This window comes from Heterocephalus glaber, unplaced genomic scaffold (genome assembly GCF_053883595.1).
Source record: "Heterocephalus glaber isolate CG9 unplaced genomic scaffold, H.glaber_assembly_v1.0 deba00001442, whole genome shotgun sequence".
In the NCBI taxonomy this organism is placed as follows: Eukaryota; Metazoa; Chordata; class Mammalia; order Rodentia; family Bathyergidae; genus Heterocephalus; species Heterocephalus glaber.
In genome coordinates, this window is record NW_028258296.1 from 28332096 (window position 1) to 28344697 (window position 12602).

A 12602-nucleotide genomic window follows, 5' to 3' on the forward strand; every position below is an offset into this window, starting at 1 on the left:
TGCTGCTTGGGTCCCACCTTTGTAAAGATTCTGATGTAATTTGCATGGGCTGGACCCAGGCATCAATATATAACTGGTCAGGAAAGGAACCCATGAACAGAAAGCAATACCTAGCTTCTCTAGACCTTCTACTTTGTCAACAAGAATTGACATAATTAATAATGCATTCATAATTAGTCCACCTTTCTATCAACAGGAGCCAGGAGTGATCTTAACATACTAGAATTATAATCATAGGTCCACAGATTCCCTCTTCTTCATTGACAAGTATTAAGATACGACCTTTGTGCTTAGAGTAGCAACTTGCTTCCCCCATATCCTCCCCTCTCAGCAGGCTCAAGATAGTGTCCCAAGTTTAAGGCTAAGACCATAGCTCTTCAGGCCTTTTTCCCATTGAAAGGTGACTACCCACCAACATTGCTGACCACCAGTCTCTGCCTTAAGTCCATGAAGACTAATCACATTTTAGCTTTATCCTTATTTATGCAAGAAACCACAAGAAGTGCTAGATTTCTAGGTCAAACCTCTTCCTCCCACTAATTCCCAAAAAATTTCTACATACTCTCCTTTCTCCCACCTATCCCAGGTTCTGAAAGACTTTCACTGTGCCTTTTGGAATTCATAGTCCATCCTGAGAGACATCCCCTGTATTCTCTGCCTCTTCTTTTTTTTCTGTAACAGAAATATAATATTCCCCTAAGAGCATTGGTTTTTTTCTGGGTCTCGCTAAAGTAAAAACTATTCCCCTCAGCTTTTATACCACTATGTCAAGGCATAGAGTAGTGTACCATATTCTGTGAACCTAAGGTCACCAATTCATGCCATATCTCATAGTTGCTAACACTTATAGACCACCTGACTTACAGACCACCTGTTGCTCACTCCAACACCACTCCTGATTCTTAGCAGTTTCAATATATGTCTAGCAAATCCTTCTGACATCTTGGTTATTCATTTTTAAAAAATTCCTTTCTTCTAATGATCTTGATTGCTATCATACCTCAGATATTCATCCCATGATTTAATCCTAGATCTTATAATTTCCAGTATCTATAATTTTTCCAAAATCTGAATCTGAATATTATATAATATTCTCTCTACTACCCCAGTTCCAACAATCATTTGACCTAATCAAGATCTCTAATCTGTAATTAATATGAGAAAATGAAAAAATGGAAACAAAGTCTTTGTAAATAGGAAGGGATGGAGGGGTTGAAGGGAGGGTAGGGGAAGGGGGAAAAATAAGAAACGAGATATTATGTAAAGGTGCAAATTTCCAATGATGAATGTCATTATATTGTATACCTAAAATGTACCAATAAAATAAAATAAAATTTTTAAAAAATTTAAAAGATCTCTAGTCTGTCAGTTCCAATGCTGCTTCATTCCCTGATGCACTTTCTTCTTTACTGAGCTTAAAATTGAGTTAGTCATTGAAATTACTAATTTGCATGTACTCACAACTCCGTTATCCTTCTTTTTGTAGTATGCAGCATAGAATTAAAATCCAATGCAGGGCTGGGGATTTAGCTCAGTGGTTCTGCCGGTTACCTTGCAAGCGCAAGGTCCCGAGTTCGATCCCAGGTACCAAAAAAAAAAAAGAATTAAAATCCAATGCAGACTACTCCATGCTAGTATCTGTATGGAAGCCAGAGGAAAATCTAGCCATGTTGAGTAATCTAACTTTAAATTCATAATTTCAAACTTTAAGCGTTCCCTTAATGCTACCTGGCAATTATAGTATTATTTATAGAAGATTGTTCTTTTTTTTTTTTTGGTACTGGCTGGGGATGTCTAAATCCCCAGCTATAGAAGATTGTTCTTATACTTTTGTCTTTTCTTTCAAAATATCATCAGCTTCTTCCCAATCCTTCATCTCATCCATGATCTTGCTTTTTTCACCACTGGAAAAATTAGAGCAATTGCTTCTGACTTTTTTAACCCCTTTGTTTTTTACTTCTAGACCAAAAAGAAAAAAAAAACAAACCTACTTCATAATTATAGCTAATAGGCATATATTCAGTAGGAAAGCAAAGTCCTAAATACTAATAGGAAGCTTATGAACTAAATGTTTAAACTTCATGAGAAAGGTGTACCCTGGTTTCAAAAAATCTCTTCATGAAAAAAAAATCTCTTCATGAAGGATTTTCTCTATTTCCACTTGTACTTTTTTCACTTGTGGAGTTACAATTTATAAAAGTTTTTTCTTCCAAAGGTAACAGTGTTAAAATACAGCATATCCATGTATGTTTCCTTGGGTGTGTTTTTAGAGTTAAAATATCATCAAGTAGAAAGAAAGGAAACTAACTTACTGAGTACCTTCATTGTTCCAGGTAGAGTGCTAGATAGACACATTAACTTATTTAACCTCAGAATAACCCTATAATATTGTTTTATTATCCATTTAAAATAAGGAAGCTGAAACTCAAGTTAAGTTATGAGATGCACCATTTAGACATGATCTAAAACTGGAGGGTTTTTTTTTCTTCAGTAACATAACTACTAGAAGTTCTTCTGTTGTTTTTTTTGGGGGGGGTACCGGGGATTGAACTCGGGTCCTTGTGCTTGCACAGGAGGCAGTCAAACCACTGAGCTAAATCCCCAGCCCTTAGAAGTTCTTCTGATACCACATATCATTGCATTTGGATGGTCCAGCACCTAATTTCTCATTGCTCAAGTTCATAGAGCACTAGTTGGATTTCTCATACTTTCCTTATAGCCATTTCTTTTTTTATATATAAAACTATTTATTGGCCACTGCTCACCATTATTTACAATAAAGTAAGCAATATGTAGTAGGATAACATTCTGGCTACTACAAAGTTATTTTTCTGGCTTCTGCTTCAGAACAGTAACCCGAATACTGAAGATTGAGCCTACATGTAAGAAAAAGTTGGGGTCAAGAAAGACATGCAGGTCAATAATTTAAATTATAAGTTTGTTCACTCATTTATTCTAGCAAATCCTAAATTGTGACCACCTCTAGCCACTCAGTAGATTTCCATGAGCCAAGTCTTAGACATCCATGAATCCTGACTTTGAATACAGATTTCAACTTGTTGTAAGGGAATGGGTCATGAGGAATCTTTAATGTTCCCTTAACAAATCTCCCTTAGCTAATTCAAACAAACCAGGTTTTGACTAGTTACCTTATTTGGATAGAGAAGTTGTTGGTAGTGATACAATTCTTTTCAGGAATTTTGCAAGCAAACTGCTGTATTTTTGTAACTAAACACACATATATGGATTCTGATATGGCTGCTTTGAAAATACCCACTTTAAGCTGTCCAATTAACCACAGAATCATCTATTTAACTTGAAAGGTTATGGCTTCAGGAAAACTTTCAATTTAACTGTGATTTATTTCTTAGGTTGCTCAGAATGATACCATCTCAAACATGGGCATATCACCCATAGTTTTTGTTTTGGTGAATGTTTAAAAACAAAAACCATTTACATAAGTATTTTATTTATACACACACAAACAAAAAACTCAGAATGGTCCCTTAAACATGTGAGCTAAAAATGAGTTCTGTTTGAGTTTGACTATGGATAATTTTCCCAATATTTAAAAAAGCAGAGGAAATATATCAGGCTATCAAATGCCATTTTCTGATAAAGGAAGCAATTACAGAAAGCTTTTTTTTTTTTTTTTTGGTACCAGGGATTGAACTCGGGACCTTGTGCTTGAGAGGTGGGTGGAGGAACCACTGAGCTATATCCCTGGCCCCAGAAAGCTTTTTATTTGTTCAAAGTAACCAGTGCTATTGATGCAAAACAAACAAAACCCAACAACTTCCGCAAATACTTTCAAAACCAACATACTAAACTTGATTTTCATTAGAATGCTGTTTTTTTCAGACTAGTGAATCAAAAACCAAGACCCATATTTTATATATATATAAATATATATAAAATGATGTAAGTTATTGAGCTTCATCTTCTGGACAAGAATGCCAAGTTAGTCTCTCTTCATAAAAAGCAATTAAACAATTTGAGGACATTTCATATTTGCCCCTTTTGCCAGCATCAAGTCATCCTCATCTGAATCTTTTTATTTCATGAGAAACAACAATTCTCCACTACTCTCTGTGGCACCAATTATTCATTCAGGATCAACACCTCTAGCAAATCCTCTAGGTTTGTCAGCAGCATCTCTTTTCCTTTGATTTGCTATGATTAGATTCGCTGTCAGATAAAGATTTCTTTTTGTACTGTCTTTTTCTTTACCAACTTTTTGAGAATTAAGAAATGCTTCAATTAATTCTGGACAATCTAAATTTTCTTCAGGTTCCCATGTATTGTCAGCATCTGTAAATCCCTTCCACTTCAGAAAATACTCCACCTTCCCATTCACTACACGACGATCCAGTACTTTTTCTACCACAAATTCTTCAAGCTCTGCTTCCTCAACTTTTTTACTTTTTCCATTTTGGTTTTTTTCCCACTTTTTGCAATGTAGTTTTATTGGAGTCCATTTTTTATTGCAGACTTGTAGAGCTATGATTCACTGCCTGGGATGCTTGCGTCGCGGGTCCGCAGTGTCTCGGCCTGCGTGCCTGCAGCTGCGCTCACATCCGAGGCCTTATAGCCATTTCTGAATCTTTTTCACATTGAAGAAGATGGAACATTTCAGCTGCCTTGTTCTAAAACTTTAGTATTACTTTGGCCTATTTCTCCCTGTAGCCCTGTTTCCACTTTTAGGCTTGATTACCCACAGTGACTCTGAGACAATAGTGAAATGTTTCTGGAAAAACTGGTGAGTTTAAAGCCTCTCATAAAATTTTAAAGGTTACTAAGAAATTTTTATTATTGTACTTATTTATGTAGTAGTAAAAGATGTTAAACCCTTCAATATTTATTATATTATAGTAATGCTTCATTTATTCACCTTCAGCAAGGAATTAGTAGTTGCTCATAAGTTAAGAAATAAAGGTGGAGTATATCTCTTATTGAGTACTAAAACTTTAAAACAAAACAAAAAATTAGTAGAAATACTCTGAAATATATATTTTCTTGACATTTCTACCTTCTTTGGGTTATTATACTCATCTGTTATTATACCTTGCTAAAATGTAGTCCTATCTTAATACAACTTTGAGGTATATAGAGCCTGTTGGTTTATTTTTGGTTTTTTTTTTTTGGTTTGTTTGTTTGTTTTGGTACTGGAAATTGAACTCGGGACCTTGCGCTTGTGAGGCAGGCAGCGACACTACTGAACAAGGCAGGCAGCGGCACTACTGAGCTAAATCCGCTGCCCTTATTTTTGTTTTTTACTAAATAACTACAGACTGCTGAACTTCTTGAGTTCTTCTATGTGGTTTTTTGGGGGGTGGGCGGGGGGTGGTACCGGGGCTCAAACTCAGGAACTTGTGCTTTCAAGGCAAGCGCCGGAACCACTGAGCTAAATCTCCGGCCCATTGTATGTGTTTTTATATTTTTTTTTCTCCAGCTCCTTTGCTGACAAGCTGTCAGCTCTTGGTAATGTATGTCAGTCTTTTTTTATTCTTGTCTAAATATCTGTTTCATATCTGCTCTAATACTAGAAAACAATTGGTCAGCTAGAAATTGTTGGCCAAAAATAAAAGAAGATAAAAATTGTTTAGCTGGGATTTTAGAAATGTAAAAGTACTCGTCTGATTTAATAGCTCTTAAGTAAGTTGGGTAATGGACATAATGAAGATTCAATAAAACAGCAATAGATTATCTATACATAGATATTATACATGCATACATAATTTCATACATCATGTCAGAGGTTTTATGGTTTTCCTCAAGTTCACCCATGGACTCCAGATTAAAATCTTCTTGAACTAATCCAAATTTAAGTTACTTACATGTATACATACAAACAAACATTCATTCATTCATTTATGGTGCTGGCATTTGAACTCAGGAGCTCATTCATCCTAACACAGACTCTGAGGTATACCCCAACCCCCTTACATTTAGGAAAGAAATATTTCTACTTGCAAACCCAGTTTAGAAATCTTTGAAGGCCAAAAGAACAAAAACCAAATGTTGGCTCAAAGGAATATAAACACTTCCTACCATTGCAGATAATATTAACAGTTTTTGTCTTAGTGACTACCACTTTGGAATTACATACAAAGGGATTTTAAACTGCCTCTTGGTATGTTTGTATAGCTAGAAATAGAGGAGCTTCATATTGAAATAAGCTCAGGATTGCCTGAGAGTTGGTAAACTTGGCCTTTTCACTATTGATATCTAGTTATATTGCCTCAGACAAATTCACCTAACCTTCCAGTTTCCTCACCTGTAAAGTAGGAGCTGTAAAATATAGAAAACTCTAGCCCTGTCCCCTACTTTTATGTTTTAATATACTGTCTTGCTGTGTAATCCAGGATAGCTTTGAAATCATTGTGCAGCCCTGGCTAGTCTCAAACATGTGATCCTTCTGTCTCAGCCTCCCAAACGCTGTGATTATAGACATGCACCATTAAGCCCACCTTCTAGTTCCCTTTAAAGCTAAAATAGATAATACGAATAATATAGTTTTAGGTAAAAAAGAAGTATTTTGGCTCCCTTTTTTATAAAAATGGTCTTTATAATGAATATTTTGATTGTTGGCTTCTTTATTGTCTGTTTCAGATCATAGAAATTCTACATGAATGAGGTGCCCATCCTTGGATGTCCTCAATACATACAAAGCTTTGTAAAGTTACATGTAGTTAGATTGAAAAGAATTCTAGACTTGTTAAATATTGCTAGGTAGTATATTTGTGTTTAGTGGAATGTAATGTGTAAAGAAATAGTCTTTTAGTTGGAGAGTTTAAAAAAATACAGTAGGTAATTTAAAATTCTGATGGACAGTTTGCTGATATTTGTCCTTATATAACTTGCAGGCTTCGTTTAGTTAGAGACAAATCTGTTGGTTTTAAGTTTTCTAATTACTATTCTATTATTTGTTTTTAATTAGGCAAATAAAACTGGAGATGGATCAGTACAAAGAAGAGCTGTCCAAAATGGAAAAAGAAATAATGCATCTTAAACGAGATGGAGAAAATAAAACAATGCATCTCTCTCAATTAGATGTGATCTTAGATCAGACAAAGACAGAGCTAGAAAAGAAAACAAGTGCTGGTAAGCAGTGGTTATCTGAGTATTATTGCCTGCATATTTGTATTTGTATTTAAGAAGTGAAATAAGGCGAGAATTTGAGATGGTAGGGCTAGAAGGGATTAAGGATAGTCAGTATTTTGTCTCTTATAGATAAATTACATTGGATATTCTTAATTATAGTTATTTTTTACAAAGTTCTTAATAACAGATGTCTAAAGTTTTTCCCTCCTCATCATAGTGAAGGAGTTAGAGAAGCTACAGCAGCACTCGGAAAATGAGCTGACAGAAACCCTCCAGAGAAGAGACGTTCTGGAGACTGAGCTGCAAAATGCTCACAGGGACCTGAAAAGTACTTTAAGACAGCTGCAGGAATTGAGAGATGTACTACAGAAAGCCCAGTTATCCTTAGAGGAAAAATACACAACTATAAAGGATCTCACAGCTGAACTTCGGTGAGTTAAATAAGAAAAAATATCACAATTGCAGGTACCTCCTTTATTACTCTAAGTCCTCTGGTCATATAGTAAAATTTGCTATTGAATTCTAGATGTAAAATCTTTTCAACGGCCTTTACCTTACCCTGGCTCATCCTGGTCTGCCCATTCCATGTTCCATCAAACTAATTCAGCTGTTGCAATAGGTCATTAATACTTCCATCCTTAGTCTTTGGACCATTTTACACTGGCCCTAACGGAAAAAAAGAAAGTAGTGGCTAATAGCAAAATAATATTAATAATATTGTTTTTTGTATTAAGCCCATATTTTATGTTAGAACTATAATTTGGATGTCACGTACATCTCATTCACTTCTTTACAACAAAGCTGTCATATATGTATTGTTGCCCTTTTTTTTTTGGTACCGGGAATCAAACTTGGGTCCTTGCGCTTGCGCAGAAGGCAGTGAAACCACTGAGCTAAATCCCCAGCCCTATTGTTGCATTTTTATAGTTGAGAAGACAGGCTTGAGAATTAAATAAAATATCCAAAGTAGGTAGGGGTCAAAAAAAGGAATTAAAGACTGAGCATGTATAGCAAATGCCTGTGATGCCAACACACTGGGAAGCTGAGGCAAGAGGATCACAAGTTTGAATCCAGCTTGGGCAGCTTAGCAAGACCCTGTCTCAAAACACAAAAAGGACTTGGTAAGATATAGCTCAGTATGAAGGCCCAGGGTTCAATCCTCAATACTATAATAAAGAGTGTATATGTGTGTGTGAGAGGGTAAACATAAGTCTGTCCAACTCTGAAATCTGAATTCTAGATTAGCAATGATAGCATAAAGTGCTGTGTCAGGGGGCCAGGGATTTAGTTCAGTGGTGCCGGCACCTGCCTGGCAAGTGCAAGGTCCTGAGTTCAATCCCCGGTACCAGAAAAAAAAATGCTATGTCAGTTTGTATCTATACTAAATGAAATTGGAGAAGTAAAGCAGAGCCAAAGTATTCCCATAAATCCAGAAAAAGAAAAGAGAATTATAAACTAGATGTGAAATATGAGCATAAAGACTAGTAATGTCCCCATCTCTTCTATGTCCACCAACTCATCCTTAGTAAATTTCATATTGCTTTAAATACTGTGTGAGAGACATTTGAACCCATTTTTCCAGCGTTGACCTCTTCCTTAAACTCCAGATTCAGTATCCAACTTACATGCTATCTCCACTTGGATTTTTTTTTTTTTAAGTACTGGAGATCTAACCCAGAGTGTGCCTGGCTACATCCCCAGCCCTTTTTTTTTTTTACTTTGAGAAGACTGGTCTCAAAGTTGTAATCCTACTGCCCTGGTCTCTGATGTAGCTGGGATTTCAGGCATGCACTTGACTCCGTTAGGATATTTTAAAGAGACATCTCAAACTTGGTCAAAATACAACTCCTTTATTTCCTCATAACCTGTTCCTCCCCATCTCAGTATTAGGCAATTGCTCAAACCAGAAATCTTTACAATTGTTGTTATTATTATTATATTTTTCCATCTAGTTTGCTAGTAGGTCATGTCAGCTTTATTTCCAAAACAAATTATAAAATTCATTGATTTCCTGGCCTCTTTTCTGTAGCCATCATAGTGCAAGACATCAAATCTCTTACCTAGTTGATTGCCGTGGCTTCCTAACTGGTCTTTCTTCTTACATTCTTGGCTCCTCACCTCTACCCCCACAGTCTGGTTTCCACAGAATAGATAAATGATTTAAAACACAAACAAATTATATCATACTACTTTTCTACTTAAACTTTCTAATGGCTCCCAAAAAATTCAGAATAAAATTCAAACTCCTTAGGAAATGAAAATCAGAACCACAATGAGATACCCCCTGGGATAGCCATTAAAAAATATCATAAGTGTTTTGTAAACACATAAAGAATTTAAAAATATGTATTCAAACAAAAATTGAACACAGATGTTTATAGCACCTCTATTCACAATAGCCAGAAAGTGGAAAACAACCCAGATGTCCATCAACAGATGAATGAATAAATAAAATGTATACTTGCATCCTTACAAGCAGTATTATTCAGTCATAAAAAGGAATAAAATATTGATGCATGGTCTACAAAGTTGAGAACATTGTGCTAGTGAAAGAAGCTAGACTTATGTTGCATAATTCTATTAAATTTTCAGAACTGGCAAATCTATAGAAACAGAAAATAGATCACTGGTTGGCCAGGGGTTGGTGGAAGAAATAATGGGAAGTAACTGCTGATGGATAGGATGTTTCCTTTTGTGGTGATATAAAAGTACTGGAAATATATAGCAATAAGATTGCATAACATTGTACTTGATGCCACTTAATTATATACATTAAAATCGCTAAAATGTCAGTCATTTTCTTAATACATTTTTCTTTAATTTGACCTCTCAATATGAGTTACTTTCATATAATCTATTCCTCTTAATTTATAGGAAAAGTAACCCAAATGCTTAACTTTTTAGAGCTATATATTCCTGTCTGTTTGGATCTTTTTTCTTTGATAAATTACAGAGATTGCAAGATGGAGATTGAAGACAAAAAGCAAGAACTCCTTGAAATGGATCAGGCACTTAAGGAGAGAAATTGGGAACTAAAGCAAAGAGCAGCTCAGGTTGATTTTCTTAATTATATTTTAATGAAATTTTTTATTATGACAGTCATACAGGGTTTTAGAAATCACCAATTTGGTATAAAGTGGAATTTTTATATCATTTTTATGGATATAAATATTTTCACATTACAAATATATCTTCTTTTTTATCTTGATATATTTTATAGCACATAGGTTTTGAGAATATTGATTAGCCTAGTATGAGTCTTTTGATCTTTCATTTTACTCTGTATCTCAAGAAAATAATTTAAAAAGTTACTTTCTCAGCTAAGTGTTGGAGGAACATAAATTCCAAAGACATTACTTAGAAGTTTTTATCCAATATGAAATTAATTTTGAATCACTTTGTCATTTATGAACATAATTTCTCATGATCTTCAGTTTCTGTAACATATTTGGGTCTCAAGCCCCAATATTAGTAAATAATGATTTATTTTCCTGTTTTAAAAAATTGTTTATTTGAGATGAGTTTATCTTTTAGTTATACCTATTCTAAACAATTCCAGGTCATTCAAGTTTTCACATCAGTATAAACTGAATAGTAGTTTAATATTACTTTTGTATTTAGGTTACACATTTGGATATGACTATTCATGAACACAGAGCAGAAATGGAACAAAAAATAATTAAATTGGAGGGTACTCTGGAAAAATCAGAATTGGAATTTAAAGAATGCAACAAACAGGTAATTAATTTAAAATTACATGTTTAAAAAATTTTTTAACTCTGTAACTATATGCACCCATTCACAAAGTATGGCATTTTTTAACTTATTTTTTCTTTAAAGATGGGATCTTGTGTGGCCTAGCCTGTTTTTGAACTCCTGAGCTCAAGCTGTTCTCCTGCCTTAGCATCCTGTGTAGCTGGGGCATACAGATGCACATGACTGCACCTGAATATGCCATTTTTATACAATACATATGATAAAAGCATTACATAAGTCAGGTGTGGTGGTACACACCTGTAATCCCAGCACTAGGCAGGAGGAATACAGCTTGAGAACAGCCTGGGCAATTTGATGGCTTAGGGAGATCCTGTCTCAAATAGAGGTATGTGGCTCAGTGAATGCCTTGTGTTCAATCCCCAGTACTACCAAAAAAAGCCAAACAACCATAGTTTTCATCATCTTGTATGTGCTGTTTATTAATTTTTGTCTTCTTAATGTTGTTTTGAATGTAATTTTTCTTGTATCAATGTGTCCATGTTCTTATTATCATATGTGTATGTCTGAATATATATAACATATTTCTGGAAACTGCCTTTTAGGAAGGAACACAATGGTAAGGAAACATTGCTTGCTCTATTTTTACTTGATACATGTATTACCTATAAAATTATTCTGAAGGTAATATGCATTTGGTATTTTAATGCACCTTTCTTATACAAATTGTGATTAAGATTTTGGTGTATATGTAAGCATCTTATTAAAGAGTACAAGAATTCTAATGCTGGCTTTCAAATTATGATTTTTTCAAGAAAAATAAATTTTTATACTTTGCTTTTGATATTTTAAATGAGTGTTCAAAACTGACAGAACAGAGCTATGAATAAATTATGTTTCCTTAGTTATATAATAATACTTGTCTGTTTAAAATTCAGATAGAAAGTTTAAATGAGAAATTGCAAAGTGCCAAAGAACAGCTTCGAGAGAAAGAGTTTATAATGCTACAGAGTGAGCAGGAGATAGGTCAACTGAAAAAAGAAGCTGAAAGAACACAACAGAGGATAAAAGAAATGGAAAAGGTAAGCAAATTATTTTCTACCTAAGGAAAAGGTAGCATTCTACAAAGTATGAAATGAATTTTTTTCCCAAGCTGGTTTTAATATGTAGAAGTTTAGCCTCAAATATTTTTAGCCTGCTTATTTGTTCCAGATGCTTATTAGTTTCTTTGACCTTATAAAATATTGTATTATGGAGCTAGGCCTAGTGACACACACCTGTAATCCCAACACTCAGGAGGCTGGAGCTGGAGGATCACCATGAGTTCAAGGCCAGCCTGAACTATATAGGAGACTCTGTCTCAAAAAACCAATAAATAAATAAAATATTGTATTGTGATGGTTTAAGTATGGGCAAGGACAGTATCTGTTTATTATATATCTTTCACATGTTATCAATCATGTAATAAATCCACAATTTATACTTTTTTGGTTAATAAATATTTATTGAGAATCTACTATTTTAAAAAGTGGAAGATGCAGACGTTAGTAAAAAACAGTCTTTTGTCCCTGAGGCACTCCATCCAGAGAATGGGTAAACAGTTGATGATTGAGCATTATTGAGGTCAGTGCATAGTGTTATTTGATGAAGTTTGATGACTTCATAACATCAGTTTATATATGTGTTGACTGGTGAGTCTATTCAACCAAATTTGCCTTCTTAAAAAGTGAATTTGTTTCTATAAGCCCTAATGAATAGAATCTTTTCTTGTTTTCAAAGACTCA

General features: G+C 34.5%; 1 protein-coding gene and 1 pseudogene across 17 annotated transcripts in view; one reads left to right on the forward strand and one right to left on the reverse strand.

The window, feature by feature from the left end:
• Nucleotides 1-12602, forward strand: part of Ccdc18 (coiled-coil domain containing 18) — a 181221-nt gene that overhangs the window by 100334 nt on the left and 68285 nt on the right. For all 17 annotated transcript variants that reach the window (XM_021255355.2, XM_021255359.2, XM_087213132.1 and 14 more), the window contains 5 exons: nt 6941-7104; nt 7322-7535; nt 10058-10157; nt 10726-10842; nt 11757-11900. In XM_021255355.2, the coding sequence (XP_021111014.2) occupies nt 6941-7104; nt 7322-7535; nt 10058-10157; nt 10726-10842; nt 11757-11900 (739 nt within the window). The remainder of the gene's footprint in view (nt 1-6940; nt 7105-7321; nt 7536-10057; nt 10158-10725; nt 10843-11756; nt 11901-12602) is intronic.
• Nucleotides 3912-4493, reverse strand: LOC101708148 (chromobox protein homolog 3 pseudogene; annotated as a pseudogene).